Raw genomic sequence first — 26,198 nt, forward strand, 5'->3', positions numbered from 1 at the left:
TCCTCTCGGAGCCATGTTTGTCCTGAACTCCCTTTCTCCATCGAATCCTCTCTTGGAGGATCATCAATCAAATGATTGTCTTTGTCTATACTACGAAGATAAAGACGAACAGTTTTACTCCAATCCATATAGTTGGATCCATTTAGCTTGTGGTCTGTGATTTTAGAAAGCACCGGCACTACGTCCGTTACAGTAGAACACTTATTTGTATCCATAACAGTGAAATAAAGTGAGAGGAAAACCAACAAAACAGAGAATGAAAGAGGGATGATACGAACAAAACCTCAACGAGGCAGCAAATGACAGATCAACGATAGGACAACAGTGAAAAATAACCCGTAGCAGCAATGTATCCTCTAATGTTCTGAAAGAAGACCCTTACTCTGAAAATTACTTAATGAAATATTTGTAAACCCTAATGCTCTGAAAATAAACTTGATGTTTTGAGAAAAAAAAAAAAATGAAAAAAGAAGAAAACTCAATGCTCTAATACCATGTTGAAACACATTTCTGTAATTGATCTTATTCATTATCGAGCAATATACACATATATATATACAGCTAGGATTATATCTCTTAGGAAACATATCTAGCAATATATCTTAGGAATCTATATAACTAGGAAACAATTAGACAGCTAATATATGACTGTTATCTAGTGTACACAGCTAACACAAAGATTAGACAAACCTAAAAAATTTTCCATTGGATTTAGAATGTAAAAAGGTGAAACCCCATCGAAGTGGCTAGATTAACACAAACCAAATCAAACTGACGACACCAATGTATAATTAACTAGATTCCCACCGCGCCCTACGGGCGCGGTAGATCCCTTTTGGCTAACGCCGTCGAGATAGATCACGTGATCTGACTTCTCGTGTCGAGCATTCATCTACACGTGCATGTTCCAATATGTTTATTTTCACATCATGTGGGGTCAAGCGAGTATCGGTTATCTGAAATTATGTACCGATGAAATCGTGTACTAATTTCAAATCACAGATATTCACATGTCGCCAAAAGGTGTGAAAATAGACATATTGGAACATGCACGTGTAGATGAATGCTCGACACGGGAAGTCAGATCACGGGATCTATCTCGACGGCGTTCGCCAAAAGGAATCTACCGTGCCCGTAGGGCGCGGTGGGAACCTAGTTATATTAATACATCAACGATTACAAACTCAATTGACTTCTAAGAGAGTTTATGTTTCGAAATATTCGCATAACCGACTCATTATCAATTTCACTAACATAAAATAGTTAAGCCGCTAAGCCAAGCTCTACTTACTATCATTCGTACGCATGATTAGATATAGGGAGATTTTATAGGGCCCTCTCATTTTTGTTAAAAGGCCCCCCTCAATGATTATTTCTCAAGTGAAATGGTTCATGGGGAGGCCCTATAAAACGTCCCTTAGATATATATAGGAGATTTTATAGGGCCCCCTCATTTTTGTTAAAAGGCTTTCTCAGTGATAATTTAGCAAGTAAAATGGTTCATGGGGAGGCCTTTTAACAAAATTGGGAGGCCTTATAAAACTTCCCATATAGTAATACACACATATATACAAAAAAAAAATTACATAAAATGCTTGTAAAAGGTTTCGATCCCATTACCTCACACACTCATGGCCAAACTCTACCCAAGCCCTCACCACTAAGCCAAACATTTCTTGACATCATAATTGTACATTACTAGACATATATTGTATATAGTTATACAAACGTTGAAACGTATATAAAAAAAAATTGCTACCACTACTATTTCTATTTTTTTTTAGAAGATCCATGAGGTGCGGTCGCACCCCCTCGCACTCCTATGGATCCGTCCCTGTCCGGAAAGACCAAAATGGAGTGGTGAATATAATTTCTCTTTATTGAATACTTGAACGCATGCCATATAAACCCTTGACTCAAAATTTTAATGATTTCGTTTGATTTTTGTTCTGAATATATGTGGAATTTAAGTTAATGTTGTAAACAAGTCCAACCGTTGTAATCTTGAACTGTTATATTTGAGACTAAGATAAACTTAAGAATGATATCTTATACGCAAATTCATTATAATAATGAGACATACATGATTAGATACACTTCTTCAAAAAAAATGTCTTTTAGATTCTTCTTGCCATACACTACTCCTTTTAAATCAAGAGATAAACCCGTCCTTGCCAACCTATCTCAACGGAATCAAGCCAACAAGGAATTCAATCGATAATTTCATATAATGTTGTAGAAGTATAATTGTAGAAGTTATTTAAAATACCATCGAACCGTTGTGATAATTAAATATTTACTTTAACTGCAGAATATTATTCATTTGCCTCTTTTTTTCTTTCTATATTGTTTGTAACCTTGAACAACAAGGCTACACAACCCGCCTCTTGAGACTCCCACTTGAACCGCGTGTGAGAGAACACAAGAATTTCTTTCTCCACGTGACTGGACATGTGAGAGGAGAGAGAGACAAGAGTTTCTCGCACATGCGGTTCAAGTGGGAGTCCGTGGAGGTGGGTTGAGTATAGTTTTTGAGGTGAAAAATGGTTGGAGGAATACTTTTCTTGTTTGTCATATTTGTTCTCTTGGTAGGACTAGTTTCAGCCTTTATATTGTTACCTCTCTTGTTTGTGAAAGAAACCCCCATTATTGGTGAAACACTTGGCTTCCTCAAGCCACACAGATCAGATACTATTGGCAGCTTTTTACTAGATCATTGCTCTATGTTAGTACAAAAATATGTATACCCACTAAAAAGATATCTCCTCCTTCATGTATCCCTGGAACCCCCTATGCCGAGGCAGTAAAGGTACTTTTCTTAAATCTTGATTCTGATTTTAATTTTGATGATTTTAGGTTACAAGTTAAATTGCTTTTCAATTTTTTTTATTAACAAATATCATTTAAGTGTATATTAGTCTTTCTCATATCAAAAGTTGACTTCTTCACTACAAATTAATGGGCATATGTATCAGTCAAATCCACCATAGCTGAGTTCATTTCTATTGTTTTTACTCAATTATATTTATATTAAATTAATATTAACCTAACTACCCATGAAATTAAATCTTTTTTAGTTAATTTTGTTTATCTCCCCAAAAATAAATAACTCTGCAAAATGTTCTCTTAAAGATGACTGTTTGTAACGTGACATTTTTTGTATTATTCTGTCGGTCGATTTAACTTTAGTTTCTATTTCTTTCTACCTTTATGCAAAATATTTTTCCTCTATATAATTTTTTTTTCTTCTTCCTATGCCGGACCAACAACTCTTCACTTTTTTACTATCTTTATTTATCTTCTCCTCTATCCTCCTTCCACGGCTGCCACCGCGGCCATCATGTTTTAGTTTTCTATATTTTTTTCTTGTACTACAACAAGAAATATAAATCGATATTAACTTGTGTTTGAACTTGTGAATGAAAACAAGCTAGGAAAAGGATTCACTCAAGCATAAAAGACATAATAATAGAGAGGACAAAAGAGAATGTGAAGAGAGGAGATTATTTTGATTTTATTCTTTATAGTTCAAGCTTAAATGATGAAGAGAAAGTTTATATTATTTTAGATCTTCTCCTTGGAGGTTATGAAACCACCACACTATTAATATCCATGATTATCTACTTTCTTGGTCACTCTCCTCTTGCTCTTCAAAAATTAAATGTTACCAATTCCCTTTCTCTCTCTCAAAAACTATTTTTTCTCTAACACTAACACGAGTGATAGTCTGTCCAACTACTATCTCAACTGAATCTCAATTGAGATATGTAGCCAGACAAGATTTAGAGAGAGGAAAGACAACAATTTTTTTCTAAATCTTGTCTGACCACATACGACGACCAAAATTCAACCGAGATAGTAACGTGGCAGAATCCCATTTCTTTTCTCTAATGGCTCCTTAATGAATACACAGGAAGAGCACCAAGCTATAAGGCAAAGAAAGACAGAGGGAGCCTTAGATTGGGAAGATTACAAACAAATGGAATTCACCAAAAATGTATTATTACTTTAAATATCTTTATATAAATTTTTTTTCTTCAATAAGATTTCCAACTCTATTTTGAATTTATTATGTCATAGATGAAACTCTAAGATGTGGAAATATAGTCAAATTAGTACACAGAAAAGCTATCAAGGATGTTGATTTCAAAGGTAATTATATTCTCAACAATTTTAAATTATAATTTTTTGAAGAATTAAGTAATTTAATTATATATTATATAATTTCTTGCAGGATATCTCATTCCCGCTGGATGGAAGGTTCTTCCCATGTTTGCGGCTGTGCATTTACTTTCATCTTTTTCATGAAAATGCTACAGAGTTCAATCAATGGAAGGGGGTGGTGGAGCGGGACTTTCACAGACTTTCATAGATAAAATGTCCTGTAGACATTTCAAGACATTTCGGATGACTTATTATAGACAACATGTCTTCATAAACATTTCAAGACATTGAGTTTGTAGACAAAATGTCTTTATAGACATTTCAAGACATTTGATCCATAGACAAAATGTCCTGGGGACATTTTAAGATCTTGAGTCCATTGACAAAATGTGTAATTATTATATTTGTGCTAATCAAAAATATATTTTTCGACTTTCGTAAACATCTGTGAATATTTGTGGACATAGATTGACATTTGGTAGACATTTATTATTTTAATATTATTATTATTGTTTAATCACATGAAATAATATATTTATACTAACATTTCAAAAATATATTTTTCGACTTTCGTAGACATCTGTGAATATTTGTGGACTTTGATGGATATTTGGTAGATATTTATTGTTTTAATATTATTATTATTGTTTAATCACATGATGGACTTCAAATGTCTCTTGTTTTTAAAAGACATTTTGGCTTCCAAATTTGTCCCAAATCCTTCACAAAATCCATCAAACTATGAAGTCCACCAAAGTCTGAGACATTTTGTAACGCCCCAAGCCTTAGCAGTTGCCGATATTGTCCCCGCTTTAACCACTCAGGCCCAAGCCCACACGGGTACGGGGTTTTGTCCTTGGCGAAGGCACCACAAGCCTACCCAAAAAGCCTCGGTACTTACTAAGCTTGAGCTTACACATATAGCCCAGTCTCTGGACACTCTTGTGAGCAATGTGGGACTATTACAATCCCCCACCCTCAGCGAAGAGCCGTCCTCGGCTCTGATACCACTTTGTAACGCCCCAAGCCTTAGCAGTTGCCGATATTGTCCCCGCTTTAACCACCCAGGCCCAAGCCCACACGGGTACGGGGTTTTGTCCTTGGCGAAGGCACCACAAGCCTACCCAAAAAGCCTCGGTACTTACTAAGCTTGAGCTTACATATATAGCCCAGTCTCTGGACACTCTTTGAAGGAGTTGAAGGAGATGTCCTTCGACCAAGGTGACAATGCGAACAATTTGTCGGATAGGACAATTGATGTGGAAGATCATCAAGTCCGATTGATTTAGGGATCGTAGAGTTGTAGCTAGAGACCAACTACGATCGTCGAATTACGAAGTAATTCGCGGCTAACTTCGATCGGATCCTACAACGGGTTACACATAAGAGTGACAAATTGATCTAGGATATGACTAGTGGGAGTGAGATATAATCATGGGAGTGTCCCATAAACATATCTCATAGGCCTAAAAAGGAATTAGGCAAAGATAGTACAAAAAGGCCAAAAACAGGGTTTTTGGGCCTTAGCCGATTCGGGCACTTTTAGGGCTCGGATTGGGCTGATTTTTGGAGGGACGTTTCCTTATGTTATGAACATTAAATCTGCCAATTTTGGCTGGGTTTGGACGTCATCTTCTTAGGGAATTGAGAAAATACCAATAGTTGCTATTTTCGACTATTTCCCTAAATCTTATTCTAAAGGGTGTTTTAGGAAACCTAAAAGGAGGTGGATTCTTATTAGGGTTCTATATAAACACTCTTAGGGCAGAGAATAAGGTGTGGAATTTCTCTCTAAGCTTTCTTACTCTACCACATCAAGTAGAGAGGAGAAAGTGAGCTAATTCCCATTAACTATCTATCTAGTCAAGAAGAAAGGAGTTCTTCTTTTCCAACCACCATTGGTGTGCTAGCTATACAACAAGGTGGGAGATCAAATTGATTGCTCGTGTCCCAAGTAGAGGAGCTACACTTGAAGCTCTTGGTCTTCTTCAATCAATTCAACTAGTTCGAGGGAAAAGCGATTAAGGTAATCTACTATCTCCATTAGATTAATTACTAGTTTTGCATGTGATCCTGGGAATACTAGTGTAGACATTAGATGTCATATTTCCGCTATAAACACTAGTAGAAGGGTGTAAATCCCTACAGTGGCGTCAGAGCCTCTTGCTATTAACTTGTTTTTGCTAAGAATCGAACTAATTTATATGCTTGATAGTTTGAAAATTGAGTTTATAAAGGTATTTTAACTCATAATTTGATGGGATTCAATAAATTTTCAAATTGAGAATCACATTGATGATTAAAAGTGTTTTAAAAGTCTCAATTTGATTGAATTTCAAACTAATCCATGCTTGATTAAATTGATAGTTATGTTTAAAAAGATTTTAAAACATAAAATTTGATTAATTTTGAATTGGATTCAAAGATTTTTCAAAATTGATTTCAAAATTGTTCTTTGAAAATTTCAAAAACCAAGATTTTGATCCAAAATTGGTTTGATTAAGAGTTGTTTTTAAGTTTTGGAAACTTTTGAAAAAACAAAATTTTAGAATTTTAGAAGTGTTCTAAAAGGAGTAGTTTTGACTTTAGGAAGCTCTCAAAACAAATTTGGAAAAATTTAAAAGTTTCTAAAAGTTTTAAAATTTTTTTAGAAGTGTTCTAAAAGGAATTTCAAAAATTTAAGAAAAGTTTTAAAAATTGGAAAATAGCAACTTAGAGTTGCATAAGAAAAAAAAAAAAAAAAATTTCTTTCTTTTTGGAAACTAGGGTTTTGAAAAACCCTAGTGTCCGGCCAGGAAGCTTCCTGGCCGGACCAGAAGCTCCTGGATGCGTCCTCTGGACGCGTCCAGAGCAGCTGCTGAGACGCGTCTTGAAGACGCGACCAGCAGCTGCGATAGAAGCTTCTGGACGCGTCTTTGAGACGCGTCCAGAGCAGCTACTAAGGACGCGTCTTGAAGACGCGTCCAGGTCGTGTCTAAGACGCGACCAGCAGCTGCGAAGGAGCTTCCTGGACGCGTCTAGGACGCGTCTAGAGCACTCGACCAGACGAGGTTCTGGGTGTCTCGGACTAGTCCGAGACACCTAATGCTGGTCCGGTCCAGTACCAGACACGTCTAGGACGCGTCTGGTACATGGACTAGCGTCCTGGCTCCGGCCAGGACGAGACCAGGCCTTGATAGGCCTCGGCCAGGACATGCCGGCCCTATGGGCCGTGCTATGTCCGGACCTTGTCCGAGCCCTTTTTGGGCTTGGGCCGGGACTTGTCTATGACTTGTCCCGGGCTTTTTCGAGGCTTTTCGGACCACGAAAAGGGACCATCATTCGAGTGGGAGTTTTTGCCAAAAATTTTTCTGATTCCAACCAAATAATTCCAAAATCAATCCGGGCCATCCAATAGCCCAAAACGGATTTCTCTTTAAATTGATTTATGAAATCATTAAGAATCGAACCAATATTTTTTCCGAAATTGACCCGGGCTTTCTCGAGCCCAAAACGGAGTTTTTCTTAAAGATGAGTTTAGAAATCATAAAAGATAAAACCGGAAAGCACCATTAGTAGAATTCTTCGAATTTAGACTTTAGGTCCGTAATGTGACATGTGATGTCAACAAAAGTATCTCCCAAGATAATCATGCATATATAATTCTTAGCCTTGATATATTATATGATTGCATGTGATTTGAATGCGGGAAACTAGTATGGCCATAGATTTATTTCTTTATTCTTGTTTTAAGCACGGATGGGTGCATGCTTTGTAATTAATTTTAATTTCAAGTTTATACGATCTGCGAATCGTTAGAGTCTTGTAATTAGAGTTTAGGGTCTATGAGTCCATTGAAGGAACTCGAGGATGAAATCCAAAGGCGAGTGGGAGAAATCAATGGAGGTTCAAAGATGGCGATCTAAGACGAACCAAAAGGCGAAACAAGAAGAAAACCAAGGGTGATTAGATCTTCTAGGTTAGGGGCCATACTAGGATCCATGTCTGCTTGATTTACTTTCTCGCGTGCATTTACTTACTTATTTACGCTTTATGTCGTGGATGTTAGTTAGGCTAAATAGTTCACTATAACAAACGCCAGACTAGCGTAAAAGTCCCCAAAAGTAATCTTGAGTAATCGCCTATCCAGATTAAGACACTCGTTGCGCCCTTGTTCGAGGAAGGTGGGTCGGCCTTCGCAGAGTACCTCCTCTACCTTGGGACAATGCGGGTAGGTCTATAGAAGAGGCCTACACGTCTAAATGGTTCTACTCAACGAGATCAGCAAGAGAGTCTTGGATACTCGAGGCAAAAGGATAGATTAGTCATTCATTAATGAAATCTATCAACCAAGAGTCATAAGGTATGATCAGTGAAGTAGTTCGCTCACCCGGAACGACGGAGTCAAAGGGTAGGGCCTTCGTCCGCTTTACTTCGAAGAACTGGGGTCTTGGAATCACTTATTCAATCGGGGACGATTTTATATTGAATAATGTGGGAAAACTAATGTTTTTCAAAAACGATAACGAGTTTTAAAACTTTGCCATTTCTTTATGTAGTTTTAAGATGACAAACGATTTCAACATTGAATCACACCTAAGGGAGGTGTTGATCCACTTCCTAGAATGGAAGAATGAATCCGAGAATAGTTCTCAGATTCAAAAGGAAGGTCACTAGAATACCCAATCCCAATGTTGACTCATACAAGAGAAGGTCAAAAGCCATTTGCAAGCAATCGTATAACATTCTCTTTGGAAGAGTAATGAATGCTAGCATAACCATTAAGACAAACTAAGGAAGAAATTCCTACAGAAGTCATAAATGGAGAGGTACGAGACCTTCAAGGCAATCTGAAAGTCATCCTAAGGGAAGACAACAGAATACATCTATCACCCAATTCAATATCGATTGAACAAAGATTGATAAAGACCTTAGATGAGTCACTCAGGTTGTTACAAACAAACTGAGCAGAACATACGGGAATATCCAGTCTAAGAAAGGTTCTTGAGATTTGGTACAAAGAATCTAAGAAAGAGATCTTGAGATTAAAAAGGGCAAAAGGATCAGTCAAGTGAGACAAACATTTGGTCAAAGAAAAGCAGTTGCCGAGTACATGATCAAGAGTATTCCTCATTACTGTGAATGTTTCTAAAATAATGGCTAGACCATTTAAAAGGAAACTACCTTTAGCACCTGGAGGACAAAAGGAATGGAATTATGAATTCCGGTTCCGTATCCTTGTTAACAAAGTTAAAAACAAGTATCGTAAAATTCCTTCATCAGGTATTTTAAACCGGATGTGCGGCTCCGTAAAGCTCAAGGAAATCACATACTTGACTAAAAGAAGTAAAGATCCAAGAGGGAGCAGAAGCAGTAATGCTAGGGATGCTGAAAGGGATCAAAGTCTTCTTTTAGACACTGATCTAGCTTAGAACTTAATAGTGATTATTTTGTTCTTCTAGAAACATATGATGTTTTAAACCAGTGGTAAAATTAACTGAAGGTTAACATTGATAATGGCTAAAATCAAGAGATTCAAACTCATTAAACTTCAGCATTGTCAATTAGGTCTTAAGGACTGAATTGACAAAGTCACCCTTTTCAAAAGGCATAGAGATTGGTAATCTATTAGGACTCATACAGTGTTATGCAGACCTATAAGTTTACTTGCAGAAGCTAACGAGAGAAACTTCAAATACGTACTCTGACAACTTCATGAAGTATGGAAACGTACAAATCATAAAGTATAAGTCGGAATGTTTGAAAGGTTCAAACAAAGTACAAACCGAAGTAAAAGAATCATTTTGACAAGAGAGTTTAAGTCATCCGATTAAATTGGAGTGATGAAAACTTGAGTCAAATACTAAATAACCATCAAAGGAGTTGAGAAAACGTTTCCCAACTCGCTCCATGGAACACATCTGAGGGATGGTGGATTCAGTGGGAGTAATCGAACATTGCTATGCATAATTCGATCAAAGATGGGTTTAAGCCAGTCTTCCGAATATTTTGGGACATATTCTATAAACGATTGTTTTCACACTTACCAAAGTCCGTCTAACAACTAAGCTTGTAAAAGCATTACAAAACTAGCTAATATCTGACGCAATTTCTTTTGAAAGAAATTTGGGCTTCTTCCACAACCAATCAAGAGAACAAAGTGTTTGTTGCTCATGATAGTATTCTTCTAATAATTAGCACACCTGGTCGTTTGGGAGAAAAACACTAATTATTACAAGAATAAGTGGGAGAAAAGTACAAGTCGATTTAATTCGATCATGAGAAAAATCATGGAGGGTCATGAAGAACAATCATGAAACTTGTACAAGACGATTAAAGTCGACCAAGAGCAACAAACTGCGGCTCCTCGGAAAAGGAGAGGTTAAAGACATGATCTTATAAACCCACCGCACAAAAGCGAATGTCATTCGCCGGAGAACTCTCAAAACAAGTGAAAGTGTCTCTAAAGGAATATCTTAAAGTAATTGAGAAAATTCCAAATTGTTGTTCAAAAGCCCTAAAAGGTCAAATCTCAAAGACACAGAAAATAAAGGTTATTTCTGAAGAGATAAAAGACCTGCGCAGAAACGGAAACTGACTCTAGATTTTGGCTAGAACCCAAAATCATCATGGAATCCATATCTCGTCAAGACATGAAGCTTGATAATTTAAGTCAACAAAAGACCTAAATTGGTTTTCCAAAATAGAAAACTGAGAAGGATGGAAACATTCGTGTTTCCCGAAACGAGACAAGAAGAATAAAGATTCTTCCAATCAAGTTATGTCCACAAGCATGCTTCAGAAATCTATCGACGGATTAAAAGCACGCAAGAGTTAGAATCTTCGATTCAAAAGGCAATCAGAGAAATTTGATTCCTGGAGAATGAAGAAAATCTTGAATCACGAGTTTCAAGAAGGTAAGTGGGAGTAAACAAACCTTCCGGGTCCGTATGCAGAGTACATACAAAAGATTGAGTACGACATAAGGTGTTGTATAACAGTAACGAACTGACTCAATAAAGGACCACACACAAAAGGATAAAATGCCATTTTGGGCATCTGAAGATCTATAAGCATAGATCAAAAGGATGATAGGATTAGAGAGACTCAGTACGCTGAGATGCTTGAGATCCGAAACAGAAAATCTAAGACTCGGAAAGTCTAAAAGAATTTCGACCCAAAAACTCATGACAGAGGGCGTTGCAAAACTCGGAGTCTAAAAGACACCGATGAGCTAGCACGCATGAGAGAGACATTTATGTTCGAAAACATAAAGTCAATCATGTTGGACATGATTAGCATTTAAACATCCAAATTCGGATTGGAAAACCGAAACACTACTTAGTACATCCTAGAAGGCTAAAGGATGAAGTAGTACAAAGTTGAACATGTCATCGTAGCAAACTTCCAGACATGGAAGGAAAGTAGGCTAAAAGTGTTTTAAGCCGGGAACTGTTGCAAATACTACACAAAGAATTAAAGGCCTTAACTCTAGTAAAGATTACTAGATATTATCAAGGTTGAAGATAGTAATCTTCAAATTAATTGATAATAAGCAAAGTTTAAAACCGACTACCACGGTAGTCAAACTAAACTGTCACCTAAGACATAGTATGAGATTCATACACAGTCTAAGGCATGAGGTGTAATTTTAAACCTCGACAAGTAAAACTGAGTGGGTAAAAGGAGTTTTATGGAAGAGGCTCAGATTTACAACTCTCGTTATCAGAAATAATAAGAATTATTTCACCAGTCGTCTAAACTTGGTTTAGTGTTTAAACGACAGTCCATCGATAATAAAACGTTCCGAATAGGTTTGTCAGATACGTGATCTGATGAATGAAACCCTATTAAGTGAACTTGGAATATTTATTATCAAAAATCCCTGGTCCAGGTCATTGCATGGACAACAATGACTCACGAAGACTAGCACGGGAGTCGATGGGATAGCGTAGTTTCATGGGCTATATGAATAGTATATTCTATTCGACTACGTGGGTGTGTAAAAGGTTTATACACTGGATAACCCTCAAATGAGAAGTACATCATTCGTGATGAACGTCAATACATCTCATAAAGACAATTGGAGAGATTCCTCAAAACATGAGTGCTCCACTCATCTTATGTAAGGAATGCCCGACTTTTGTTCCGTTAAACGCCGCGCCGTAAAAGGAGGTTATAAAGACGGATACTGGGAAGGACAGGATAGACATGAAGTTAAGTGGGAGCGCAAGAATGGATTGTGTCACCCTAATCACATTAGGTACAAAGTGTCTCAAGGCCACTTGATGAGTAGCAACTGAAAATGCGTGGTCGCGCTCAAACGGATTAAAAGTTAATCGTTTGTCTTTTACAGTTGTACTCGGATATCAAGAAAGTCTGAATGATGTGACGTATCAGATGGGATACTAAATTGACACGGGAATCGAGGCATTGCACTTGTTCTAAGTCCAAGTGGGAGTCTGAAGGAGTTGAAGGAGATGTCCTTCGACCAAGGTGACAATGCGAACAATTTGTCGGATAGGACAATTGATGTGGAAGATCATCAAGTCCGATTGATTTAGGGATCGTAGAGTTGTAGCTAGAGACCAACTACGATCGTCGAATTACGAAGTAATTCGCGGCTAACTTCGATCGGATCCTACAACGGGTTACACATAAGAGTGACAAATTGATCTAGGATATGACTAGTGGGAGTGAGATATAATCATGGGAGTGTCCCATAAACATATCTCATAGGCCTAAAAAGGAATTAGGCAAAGATAGTACAAAAAGGCCAAAAACAGGGTTTTTGGGCCTTAGCCGATTCAGGCACTTTTAGGGCTCGGATTGGGCTGATTTTTGGAGGGATGTTTCCTTATGTTATGAACATTAAATCTGCCAATTTTTACTGGGTTTGGACGTCATCTCCTTAGGGAATTGAGAAAATACCAATAGTTGCTATTTTCGACTATTTCCCTAAATCTTATTCTAAAGGGTGTTTTAGGAAACCTAAAAGGAGGTGGATTCTTATTAGGGTTCTATATAAACACTCTTAGGGCAGAGAATAAGGTGTGGAATTTCTCTCTAAGCTTTCTTACTCTACCACATCAAGTAGAGAGGAGAAAGTGAGCTAATTCCCATTAACTATCTATCTAGTCAAGAAGAAAGGAGTTCTTCTTTTCCAACCACCATTGGTGTGCTAGCTATACAACAAGGTGGGAGATCAAATTGATTGCTCGTGTCCCAAGTAGAGGAGCTACACTTGAAGCTCTTGGTCTTCTTCAATCAATTCAACTAGTTCGAGGGAAAAGCGATTAAGGTAATCTACTATCTCCATTAGATTAATTACTAGTTTTGCATGTGATCCTGGGAATACTAGTGTAGACATTAGATGTCATATTTCCGCTATAAACACTAGTAGAAGGGTGTAAATCCCTACAGTGGCGTCAGAGCCTCTTGCTATTAACTTGTTTTTGCTAAGAATCGAACTAATTTATATGCTTGATAGTTTGAAAATTGAGTTTATAAAGGTATTTTAACTCATAATTTGATGGGATTCAATAAATTTTCAAATTGAGAATCACATTGATGATTAAAAGTGTTTTAAAAGTCTCAATTTGATTGAATTTCAAACTAATCCATGCTTGATTAAATTGATAGTTATGTTTAAAAAGATTTTAAAACATAAAATTTGATTAATTTTGAATTGGATTCAAAGATTTTTCAAAATTGATTTCAAAATTGTTCTTTGAAAATTTCAAAAACCAAGATTTTGATCCAAAATTGGTTTGATTAAGAGTTGTTTTTAAGTTTTGGAAACTTTTGAAAAAACAAAATTTTAGAATTTTAGAAGTGTTCTAAAAGGAGTAGTTTTGACTTTAGGAAGCTCTCAAAACAAATTTGGAAAAATTTAAAAGTTTCTAAAAGTTTTAAAATTTTTTTAGAAGTGTTCTAAAAGGAATTTCAAAAATTTAAGAAAAGTTTTAAAAATTGGAAAATAGCAACTTAGAGTTGCATAAGAAAAAAAAAAAAAAAAATTTCTTTCTTTTTGGAAACTAGGGTTTTGAAAAACCCTAGTGTCCGGCCAGGAAGCTTCCTGGCCGGACCAGAAGCTCCTGGATGCGTCCTCTGGACGCGTCCAGAGCAGCTGCTGAGACGCGTCTTGAAGACGCGACCAGCAGCTGCGATAGAAGCTTCTGGACGCGTCTTTGAGACGCGTCCAGAGCAGCTACTAAGGACGCGTCTTGAAGACGCGTCCAGGTCGTGTCTAAGACGCGACCAGCAGCTGCGAAGGAGCTTCCTGGACGCGTCTAGGACGCGTCTAGAGCACTCGACCAGACGAGGTTCTGGGTGTCTCGGACTAGTCCGAGACACCTAATGCTGGTCCGGTCCAGTACCAGACACGTCTAGGACGCGTCTGGTACATGGACTAGCGTCCTGGCTCCGGCCAGGACGAGACCAGGCCTTGATAGGCCTCGGCCAGGACATGCCGGCCCTATGGGCCGTGCTATGTCCGGACCTTGTCCGAGCCCTTTTTGGGCTTGGGCCGGGACTTGTCTATGACTTGTCCCGGGCTTTTTCGAGGCTTTTCGGACCACGAAAAGGGACCATCATTCGAGTGGGAGTTTTTGCCAAAAATTTTTCTGATTCCAACCAAATAATTCCAAAATCAATCCGGGCCATCCAATAGCCCAAAACGGATTTCTCTTTAAATTGATTTATGAAATCATTAAGAATCGAACCAATATTTTTTCCGAAATTGACCCGGGCTTTCTCGAGCCCAAAACGGAGTTTTTCTTAAAGATGAGTTTAGAAATCATAAAAGATAAAACCGGAAAGCACCATTAGTAGAATTCTTCGAATTTAGACTTTAGGTCCGTAATGTGACATGTGATGTCAACAAAAGTATCTCCCAAGATAATCATGCATATATAATTCTTAGCCTTGATATATTATATGATTGCATGTGATTTGAATGCGGGAAACTAGTATGGCCATAGATTTATTTCTTTATTCTTGTTTTAAGCACGGATGGGTGCATGCTTTGTAATTAATTTTAATTTCAAGTTTATACGATCTGCGAATCGTTAGAGTCTTGTAATTAGAGTTTAGGGTCTATGAGTCCATTGAAGGAACTCGAGGATGAAATCCAAAGGCGAGTGGGAGAAATCAATGGAGGTTCAAAGATGGCGATCTAAGACGAACCAAAAGGCGAAACAAGAAGAAAACCAAGGGTGATTAGATCTTCTAGGTTAGGGGCCATACTAGGATCCATGTCTGCTTGATTTACTTTCTCGCGTGCATTTACTTACTTATTTACGCTTTATGTCGTGGATGTTAGTTAGGCTAAATAGTTCACTATAACAAACGCCAGACTAGCGTAAAAGTCCCCAAAAGTAATCTTGAGTAATCGCCTATCCAGATTAAGACACTCGTTGCGCCCTTGTTCGAGGAAGGTGGGTCGGCCTTCGCAGAGTACCTCCTCTACCTTGGGACAATGCGGGTAGGTCTATAGAAGAGGCCTACACGTCTAAATGGTTCTACTCAACGAGATCAGCAAGAGAGTCTTGGATACTCGAGGCAAAAGGATAGATTAGTCATTCATTAATGAAATCTATCAACCAAGAGTCATAAGGTATGATCAGTGAAGTAGTTCGCTCACCCGGAACGACGGAGTCAAAGGGTAGGGCCTTCGTCCGCTTTACTTCGAAGAACTGGGGTCTTGGAATCACTTATTCAATCGGGGACGATTTTATATTGAATAATGTGGGAAAACTAATGTTTTTCAAAAACGATAACGAGTTTTAAAACTTTGCCATTTCTTTATGTAGTTTTAAGATGACAAACGATTTCAACATTGAATCACACCTAAGGGAGGTGTTGATCCACTTCCTAGAATGGAAGAATGAATCCGAGAATAGTTCTCAGATTCAAAAGGAAGGTCACTAGAATACCCAATCCCAATGTTGACTCATACAAGAGAAGGTCAAAAGCCATTTGCAAGCAATCGTATAACATTCTCTTTGGAAGAGTAATGAATGCTAGCATAACCATTAAGACAAACTAAGGAAGAAATTCCTACAGAAGTCATAAATGGAGAGGTACGAGACCTTCAAGGCAATCTGAAAGTCATCCTAAGGGAAGACAACAGAATACATCTATCACCCAATTCAATATCGATTGAACAAAGATTGATAAAGACCTTAGATGAGTCACTCAGGTTGTTACAAACAAACTGAGCAGAACATACGGGAATATCCAGTCTAAGAAAGGTTCTTGAGATTTGGTACAAAGAATCTAAGAAAGAGATCTTGAGATTAAAAAGGGCAAAAGGATCAGTCAAGTGAGACAAACATTTGGTCAAAGAAAAGCAGTTGCCGAGTACATGATCAAGAGTATTCCTCATTACTGTGAATGTTTCTAAAATAATGGCTAGACCATTTAAAAGGAAACTACCTTTAGCACCTGGAGGACAAAAGGAATGGAATTATGAATTCCGGTTCCGTATCCTTGTTAACAAAGTTAAAAACAAGTATCGTAAAATTCCTTCATCAGGTATTTTAAACCGGATGTGCGGCTCCGTAAAGCTCAAGGAAATCACATACTTGACTAAAAGAAGTAAAGATCCAAGAGGGAGCAGAAGCAGTAATGCTAGGGATGCTGAAAGGGATCAAAGTCTTCTTTTAGACACTGATCTAGCTTAGAACTTAATAGTGATTATTTTGTTCTTCTAGAAACATATGATGTTTTAAACCAGTGGTAAAATTAACTGAAGGTTAACATTGATAATGGCTAAAATCAAGAGATTCAAACTCATTAAACTTCAGCATTGTCAATTAGGTCTTAAGGACTGAATTGACAAAGTCACCCTTTTCAAAAGGCATAGAGATTGGTAATCTATTAGGACTCATACAGTGTTATGCAGACCTATAAGTTTACTTGCAGAAGCTAACGAGAGAAACTTCAAATACGTACTCTGACAACTTCATGAAGTATGGAAACGTACAAATCATAAAGTATAAGTCGGAATGTTTGAAAGGTTCAAACAAAGTACAAACCGAAGTAAAAGAATCATTTTGACAAGAGAGTTTAAGTCATCCGATTAAATTGGAGTGATGAAAACTTGAGTCAAATACTAAATAACCATCAAAGGAGTTGAGAAAACGTTTCCCAACTCGCTCCATGGAACACATCTGAGGGATGGTGGATTCAGTGGGAGTAATCGAACATTGCTATGCATAATTCGATCAAAGATGGGTTTAAGCCAGTCTTCCGAATATTTTGGGACATATTCTATAAACGATTGTTTTCACACTTACCAAAGTCCGTCTAACAACTAAGCTTGTAAAAGCATTACAAAACTAGCTAATATCTGACGCAATTTCTTTTGAAAGAAATTTGGGCTTCTTCCACAACCAATCAAGAGAACAAAGTGTTTGTTGCTCATGATAGTATTCTTCTAATAATTAGCACACCTGGTCGTTTGGGAGAAAAACACTAATTATTACAAGAATAAGTGGGAGAAAAGTACAAGTCGATTTAATTCGATCATGAGAAAAATCATGGAGGGTCATGAAGAACAATCATGAAACTTGTACAAGACGATTAAAGTCGACCAAGAGCAACAAACTGCGGCTCCTCGGAAAAGGAGAGGTTAAAGACATGATCTTATAAACCCACCGCACAAAAGCGAATGTCATTCGCCGGAGAACTCTCAAAACAAGTGAAAGTGTCTCTAAAGGAATATCTTAAAGTAATTGAGAAAATTCCAAATTGTTGTTCAAAAGCCCTAAAAGGTCAAATCTCAAAGACACAGAAAATAAAGGTTATTTCTGAAGAGATAAAAGACCTGCGCAGAAACGGAAACTGACTCTAGATTTTGGCTAGAACCCAAAATCATCATGGAATCCATATCTCGTCAAGACATGAAGCTTGATAATTTAAGTCAACAAAAGACCTAAATTGGTTTTCCAAAATAGAAAACTGAGAAGGATGGAAACATTCGTGTTTCCCGAAACGAGACAAGAAGAATAAAGATTCTTCCAATCAAGTTATGTCCACAAGCATGCTTCAGAAATCTATCGACGGATTAAAAGCACGCAAGAGTTAGAATCTTCGATTCAAAAGGCAATCAGAGAAATTTGATTCCTGGAGAATGAAGAAAATCTTGAATCACGAGTTTCAAGAAGGTAAGTGGGAGTAAACAAACCTTCCGGGTCCGTATGCAGAGTACATACAAAAGATTGAGTACGACATAAGGTGTTGTATAACAGTAACGAACTGACTCAATAAAGGACCACACACAAAAGGATAAAATGCCATTTTGGGCATCTGAAGATCTATAAGCATAGATCAAAAGGATGATAGGATTAGAGAGACTCAGTACGCTGAGATGCTTGAGATCCGAAACAGAAAATCTAAGACTCGGAAAGTCTAAAAGAATTTCGACCCAAAAACTCATGACAGAGGGCGTTGCAAAACTCGGAGTCTAAAAGACACCGATGAGCTAGCACGCATGAGAGAGACATTTATGTTCGAAAACATAAAGTCAATCATGTTGGACATGATTAGCATTTAAACATCCAAATTCGGATTGGAAAACCGAAACACTACTTAGTACATCCTAGAAGGCTAAAGGATGAAGTAGTACAAAGTTGAACATGTCATCGTAGCAAACTTCCAGACATGGAAGGAAAGTAGGCTAAAAGTGTTTTAAGCCGGGAACTGTTGCAAATACTACACAAAGAATTAAAGGCCTTAACTCTAGTAAAGATTACTAGATATTATCAAGGTTGAAGATAGTAATCTTCAAATTAATTGATAATAAGCAAAGTTTAAAACCGACTACCACGGTAGTCAAACTAAACTGTCACCTAAGACATAGTATGAGATTCATACACAGTCTAAGGCATGAGGTGTAATTTTAAACCTCGACAAGTAAAACTGAGTGGGTAAAAGGAGTTTTATGGAAGAGGCTCAGATTTACAACTCTCGTTATCAGAAATAATAAGAATTATTTCACCAGTCGTCTAAACTTGGTTTAGTGTTTAAACGACAGTCCATCGATAATAAAACGTTCCGAATAGGTTTGTCAGATACGTGATCTGATGAATGAAACCCTATTAAGTGAACTTGGAATATTTATTATCAAAAATCCCTGGTCCAGGTCATTGCATGGACAACAATGACTCACGAAGACTAGCACGGGAGTCGATGGGATAGCGTAGTTTCATGGGCTATATGAATAGTATATTCTATTCGACTACGTGGGTGTGTAAAAGGTTTATACACTGGATAACCCTCAAATGAGAAGTACATCATTCGTGATGAACGTCAATACATCTCATAAAGACAATTGGAGAGATTCCTCAAAACATGAGTGCTCCACTCATCTTATGTAAGGAATGCCCGACTTTTGTTCCGTTAAACGCCGCGCCGTAAAAGGAGGTTATAAAGACGGATACTGGGAAGGACAGGATAGACATGAAGTTAAGTGGGAGCGCAAGAATGGATTGTGTCACCCTAATCACATTAGGTACAAAGTGTCTCAAGGCCACTTGATGAGTAGCAACTGAAAATGCGTGGTCGCGCTCAAACGGATTAAAAGTTAATCGTTTGTCTTTTACAGTTGTACTCGGATATCAAGAAAGTCTGAATGATGTGACGTATCAGATGGGATACTAAATTGACACGGGAATCGAGGCATTGCACTTGTTCTAAGTCCAAGTGGGAGTCTGAAGGAGTTGAAGGAGATGTCCTTCGACCAAGGTGACAATGCGAACAATTTGTCGGATAGGACAATTGATGTGGAAGATCATCAAGTCCGATTGATTTAGGGATCGTAGAGTTGTAGCTAGAGACCAACTACGATCGTCGAATTACGAAGTAATTCGCGGCTAACTTCGATCGGATCCTACAACGGGTTACACATAAGAGTGACAAATTGATCTAGGATATGACTAGTGGGAGTGAGATATAATCATGGGAGTGTCCCATAAACATATCTCATAGGCCTAAAAAGGAATTAGGCAAAGATAGTACAAAAAGGCCAAAAACAGGGTTTTTGGGCCTTAGCCGATTCAGGCACTTTTAGGGCTCGGATTGGGCTGATTTTTGGAGGGATGTTTCCTTATGTTATGAACATTAAATCTGCCAATTTTTACTGGGTTTGGACGTCATCTCCTTAGGGAATTGAGAAAATACCAATAGTTGCTATTTTCGACTATTTCCCTAAATCTTATTCTAAAGGGTGTTTTAGGAAACCTAAAAGGAGGTGGATTCTTATTAGGGTTCTATATAAACACTCTTAGGGCAGAGAATAAGGTGTGGAATTTCTCTCTAAGCTTTCTTACTCTACCACATCAAGTAGAGAGGAGAAAGTGAGCTAATTCCCATTAACTATCTATCTAGTCAAGAAGAAAGGAGTTCTTCTTTTCCAACCACCATTGGTGTGCTAGCTATACAACAAGGTGGGAGATCAAATTGATTGCTCGTGTCCCAAGTAGAGGAGCTACACTTGAAGCTCTTGGTCTTCTTCAATCAATTCAACTAGTTCGAGGGAAAAGCGATTAAGGTAATCTACTATCTCCATTAGATTAATTACTAGTTTTGCATGTGATCCTGGGAATACTAGTGTAGACATTAGATGTCATATTTTCGCTATAAACACTAGTAGAAGGGTGTAAATCCCTACACTCTTGTGGTGCCTCGCCAAGGACAAAACCCCGTACCCGTGTGGGCTTGGGCCTGGGTGGTTAAAGCGGGGACAATATCGGCAACTGCTAAGGCTTGGGGCGTTACAAAATGGTATCAGAGCTCTAGGTTTAGTGTTCCTAGGGTTGTATTGTGGGTTTGATTGTCGACGTTAGACATGTAATTATTAGAAACACTTTGATTAGTGTCTTGCACAACCGGTTGAATCTAGAACATGTATTTTTGGAATTATTTTCTTGTGAAAACTTTAAAGAAGTTTGTTTTGTGTTTTCTGAATCTAAATGTGGGTGCAATTTTTCATATGAAGGATAATGCGTATTGATGTGATGTGTTTTTGTCTGTGATACGTGTGATCAAATGTCTTATTTGAATGTGATGTCAAACTTAAAGTATGTGATCGTGATTATAGCAATCTATATGTTTATGATGTGTACGAGGGTAGTAAAACTCTCTACTTTTATGGGGCTTTGAATTGTTTGAATGTATGTTGTCGCTAGTGTATTAGTTGTTTATGAATTACTTAATAATTTGATTGAGTGAGAAAATGTTAACCGGAATAGAGGTCGCCTCGACGTAAAGGTTGATACGAACACATGGCTACTTTGTGGTAGACTATCTAGTGGAGCATTGAGTTGGATGTTTACTCAATGAGCAATGTCAGAAGTTGGCTCGCTTCCTGCTCATAAGAGGTGCGATGACTGAAGGGTCGCATGGTTTATTGGAGAGGATTAAGTCGATGCAAACATGGATAGCAAGTGAAGCTATTAAGTGGATCTCGAAATGGGTTATAACCTATCAAAAAGAAAATTGAAATGTACGGATTTCTAAATTGCATAATCAATCTGGTTGGAATACGTTGTTATGAAAGTTTTGATGTCATATGAGTTTTCTATTATGATATAGAGATTGTACATCGCTTGTGCCTTGTATCGAGTCTGATAACTTATGATTTGTGGTAGCGAGCTTGTACATGTTGTTTGCTTAAACCCGTGGGTACAGAGTGCCTTATGTTGTGTTGTATTTTCTTGTGCTTGTACAACATATACGTTTTAGCATTTGCTACACTTGATTGCATATTGTTTGTGATTATGGTATGTTAGATTTCGAGGACGAAATCCTCTTTTAGGGAGGAAGATTGTAACACCCATATTCTCTATATATATCAAATTAGGTGGAAATAACAAAAACTCTAGGTCAATTTGGGGTTGGGCCTAATATGAAGAGTAAGTTAGTGTGGGCTTATTGTAATAGTCCCACATTGCTCACAAGAGTGTCCAGAGACTGGGCTATATGTGTAAGCTCAAGCTTAGTAAGTACCGAGGCTTTTTGGGTAGGCTTGTGGTGCCTTCGCCAAGGACAAAACCCCGTACCCGTGTGGGCTTGGGCCTGGGTGGTTAAAGCGGGGACAATATCGGCAACTGCTAAGGCTTGGGGCGTTACAAAGTGGTATCAGAGCCGAGGACGGCTCTTCGCTGAGGGTGGGGGATTGTAATAGTCCCACATTGCTCACAAGAGTGTCCAGAGACTGGGCTATATGTGTAAGCTCAAGCTTAGTAAGTACCGAGGCTTTTTGGGTAGGCTTGTGGTGCCTTCGCCAAGGACAAAACCCCGTACCCGTGTGGGCTTGGGCCTGGGTGGTTAAAGCGGGGACAATATCGGCAACTGCTAAGGCTTGGGGCGTTACACATTTTGTCTACAATCGAATGCCTCGGACTTTCATAGAATCTCAAATGTCTGGATTTGAATGCCTCAGGCTTTCGTGGATTCTCAAATGTCTGGATTTGAATGCTTCAGACTTTCGTGGACTCTCAAATGTCTGGATTTGAATGTCTCGGACTTTCTCTCAAATGTCCATGAAAGTCCTCCTCCACTACCCCCTAAACCTTAAACCTTAAACCTTAAAACCTAAATTCTACTTCTAAATTCATGATTTGACATCTTCACAGGCTATTAGAGCAAGCACCACAGTGGGGTTATTTACAGTGTTTTATAGGTAGGAATTAGGATACAAATGGAGTTGATATGGGCCATTTGAGTTCGATTCCGAGCCCGTAGCCTGAGAGGCACTAAGCCCGGCTCGTTCAATTTAATGGATGGGCTTGGGCTTCGGGGCCAAAATGATAGCCCGGTCCAGGGACAATTAGGATTGTAAGTGGATTATGGTTGATTTTTTTTTTTGTTAAAAGATTGGATTATGGTTGATGGGTTGTGATTTGACTTGACAGAAACAAGTGAAGGGGAAAGCATACACACCATTTAGTGGAGGGTTAAGATTATGTCCTGGTGCTGATCTTGGTAAAGTTGAAGCTGCAATATTTCTTCATCATCTTCTTCTTAATTTTAGGTACTTATTGCACTTTCCTCATCCTTTATTTAATTACATCCAATTCATAACCTAAAAGCTTTTACCACGGAAATATCACAAATTGAAAAGGATTCATTTTATCATTGTTTGTTTCTTGAAAGTGAACGAATAATAACGTATTTCTGAATAGATTTTGGTGATATGTACGCAGATGGAAATCACAAGAAGTGGACTATCCAATATCTCATCCATATGTGGCGTTTGAAAAAGGGTTACCATTTGAAATAGAGGTTTTCATCAAAAAAAAAAATGAAATAGAGCTTTTAGATGAAATAAATCAAGTAAAACTTACCAAGTTAATTATAGATTGTTTACATATTTGAACTTCATTGTAGAAGGAAAAAAGAAATGTTTATGTCATTTAAAATTTACTAGTAGTATTGTTGTCTTCTTCGGAAGCTTATGTGATATTGATTTGACTACCTTCTCTAGTAAATCCTTTTACAAAGTTCAAAATTTTTGAACAATTTTGAAATTAGTTGGTTTGGTCGGCACTCAACAAGTCTGCCGAAAAAATAAATTGTTTGACAAAGGGAAAAAATGTTATTTTTTAGCAAACATTTGCATCGTATTTATTGCAAGTACGCTATAATAAAACCTTAACAAGAACATGATAGATATGGGTTTAATTTATGTATAATACAACAATATATATAGATGAAGCTTAAATAAGTGATTCATTTATAAATATGGTGTTGCTTTAAGAATGAGTGGGGATTTCTTATGAACTGTAATTCCAATTCCTTCCTCCATATTCAAATCCTCATTCTTAATCCCATCTGGCATTTCCCAAGAAAATTCATTTAGAAGATTAGCAAGTGCAAGTTCAATGGTAGCAACGGCAAATTCAATGCCAGGGCATCCTCTTCTTCCAGCCCCAAATGGTATTAACTGAAAATCATGACCTCTAAAGTCTATTTTTCGATTTTCATTTAAGAACCTTTGAGGTTTGAATGTATGGGGATCTTCCCAAGATTTTGGATCTCGTCCAATTGCCCAAAAATTAACAATAATCTTAGTTTTAGCGGGAATACAATAATCATTTATTTCGATGTCTTCCGTTGAGCAGTGTGGAACCAATAGAGGAACTGGAGGATGCAGTCGTAAAGCCTCCTTGATTACTGCTTTTAAGTAGTGCATTTGACATATATCTTCTTCTCTGAACTTAGATTTACTTCTCGTGGTATTTCTCACTTCTTCTTGCACTTCTTTCATTATATCTGGATGTCTTGTTAGTTCAGCCATTGCCCATTCTATGGTTGCGGATGTCGTATCAGTTCCACCAATAAACATGTCCTACACGATAAAAAAAAAAACTAATAAGTAGTAATTGGAAAATTCAAACTGATAAAAATGCTTAAATACAAGCCAAGATATAAACTCTGAATAAGACTCTAAGGCCATGTTTGGTACATCGTTACTTTTTTTTTTTGTTGAGAGAGGTACTTTGTTACTTGGGATATGGAAATAGAATTTTATTAAACATACCATGATGATGGCTTTGATGTTATCTCTAGAGAATGGAATACCTAAGTTGCATTCTTCTTCAATCCTAAGTAAAATATCCACAAAATCTTCTTCTCCTCCTCCATCACAATCAAAACTAGTACCACTTTCTCTCATCAGGTTCTTATTCTTTTTGTGGGATTTATGATCTTCAATTACTTGTTCTAGAAATGTATCAAAAAGTCTAAAATTCTTCTTTATTCTTGCATCTAAACCATTAAAATAGGTCACCCAACTAAGTGAAGGAATCAAATCCCCAATGCAAGGAGTACCCAGTATAGAACCAAACTCATCCATCATCTCCTTAAACCTCTCCCATCTTCCATCTCCATTATACTTCTTCCCATAAGCTACCCTGCAAACTATGTCATTAGTAAGCAGAGGAAACAACTCACTCAAATTCACCAAACCTCCCCACGAGGAAGAAGAAGAGCTTTGCTTTATCTTCTTGATCATAAGAGCTATTTCTTCTTCCCTTACCACTCGATATGACCGAATTTTCTTCACACTTAAAAGTTGTAATATACAAATCTTACGCGTTTGTCTCCAATATTCACCGTAAGGTGAAAAAACTATGTCCTTTCCATACAATAATCTTCCGGCTATCCTTGAATCAGGTCTACTTGAACAAGCAAGATCATGGGTCTTCATGATCACTTCAGCCATAGTTGCAGAAGATACTACTAAAGTTGGTACTTGACCAAAGTGTATGAACATAAGTGACCCATACTTTTTTGCTAGAGATTGAAGAGAATGGTGAGGTAGGGAAGACATAATTTGGTGGAGGTTACCTATAACCGGGAGCTTCCATGGTGATGGAGGTAGTTTGTAGTGCTTCTTGTTGGTTTTGAGCTGTTTAAAATCGAACCCACACAAGATGAACACAAGCAAGATGAACAAGAGAGAAAAGATGAAGGATGGGTCATCGAAAAGTAGTGATATTTTAGTCCATTGTTGCTCAAGCCAGGTTAGTACCTCATCCATCTTTCTTGTGTTTTGAGTTGCAACTACTGTGTGCACACCCTTTTATACACACAACACATATACATACGTTGATAGCGGGGACTCCCTTGGTGTACTCCCTTAACAGGACAAGGTTTATTTTGGTCTTTCCACTATCTTTGTTAGACTGTGAAAATACCAAAATACCCCTTGTCTTATTAGCCACCTCAACTATGGAGGGTGCTGGGGAGTACACTAGGGGGTCTCCGATCATTTTTGACCCATATATCTGTACAAAAATGATTGGGGGGACTTTCCTGTATACTCTGTGGCATGCCTCATTACTGAGGTGGCTAATAAGACAAAGAGTATTTTAATCTTTTCAGTCTAAAAACACAGTAAAAGATTAAAGTATTCCGTTGTCCTATTAGAGGAAGTACACCATGGAGTTCCTCCATCAATACCGATATATGTATAGGGGACGAGGTAGTGATCATTTTGATTTATGTAAGTGGGAATTTGTTATAAGGACGCATCTAGTGACCAT

General features: G+C 37.7%; 1 protein-coding gene and 1 pseudogene across 1 annotated transcript; one reads left to right on the forward strand and one right to left on the reverse strand.

Moving 5' to 3' along the window:
• Positions 1-2,543: 2,543 nt before the first annotated feature.
• On the forward strand, positions 2,544-23,568 carry LOC147562915 (cytochrome P450 724B1-like; annotated as a pseudogene).
• A 316-nt stretch (positions 23,569-23,884) lies between these two features.
• On the reverse strand, positions 23,885-25,851 carry LOC147562916 (cytochrome P450 71A1-like). Its single transcript, XM_086632369.1, has 2 exons — positions 24,692-25,851; positions 23,885-24,499 (listed from the first exon to the last, which is right to left on the reverse strand). The coding sequence occupies exons 1-2, from the start codon at positions 25,691-25,693 to the stop codon at positions 23,885-23,887; spliced, it is 1,617 nt and encodes a 538-aa protein (XP_086488495.1). The 5' UTR covers positions 25,694-25,851.
• Between the last annotated feature and the right edge of the window lie 347 nt (positions 25,852-26,198).

The sequence above is a fragment of the Eschscholzia californica genome, unplaced genomic scaffold (assembly GCF_041429995.1).
Source record: "Eschscholzia californica isolate CP2 unplaced genomic scaffold, dmEscCali1.0.p SCAF_1, whole genome shotgun sequence".
Classification (NCBI taxonomy): domain Eukaryota; kingdom Viridiplantae; phylum Streptophyta; class Magnoliopsida; order Ranunculales; family Papaveraceae; genus Eschscholzia; species Eschscholzia californica.

Coding starts and splice junctions, on each gene's coding strand:
- LOC147562916 (XM_086632369.1), bottom strand. CDS start 25,693: ATGGATGAGGTACTAACCTGGCTTGAGCAACAATGGACTAAAATATCA. Junction 24,500..24,691: donor ACATCAAAGCCATCATCATG/GTATGTTTAATA, acceptor TTTATCGTGTAG/GACATGTTTATTGGTGGAAC.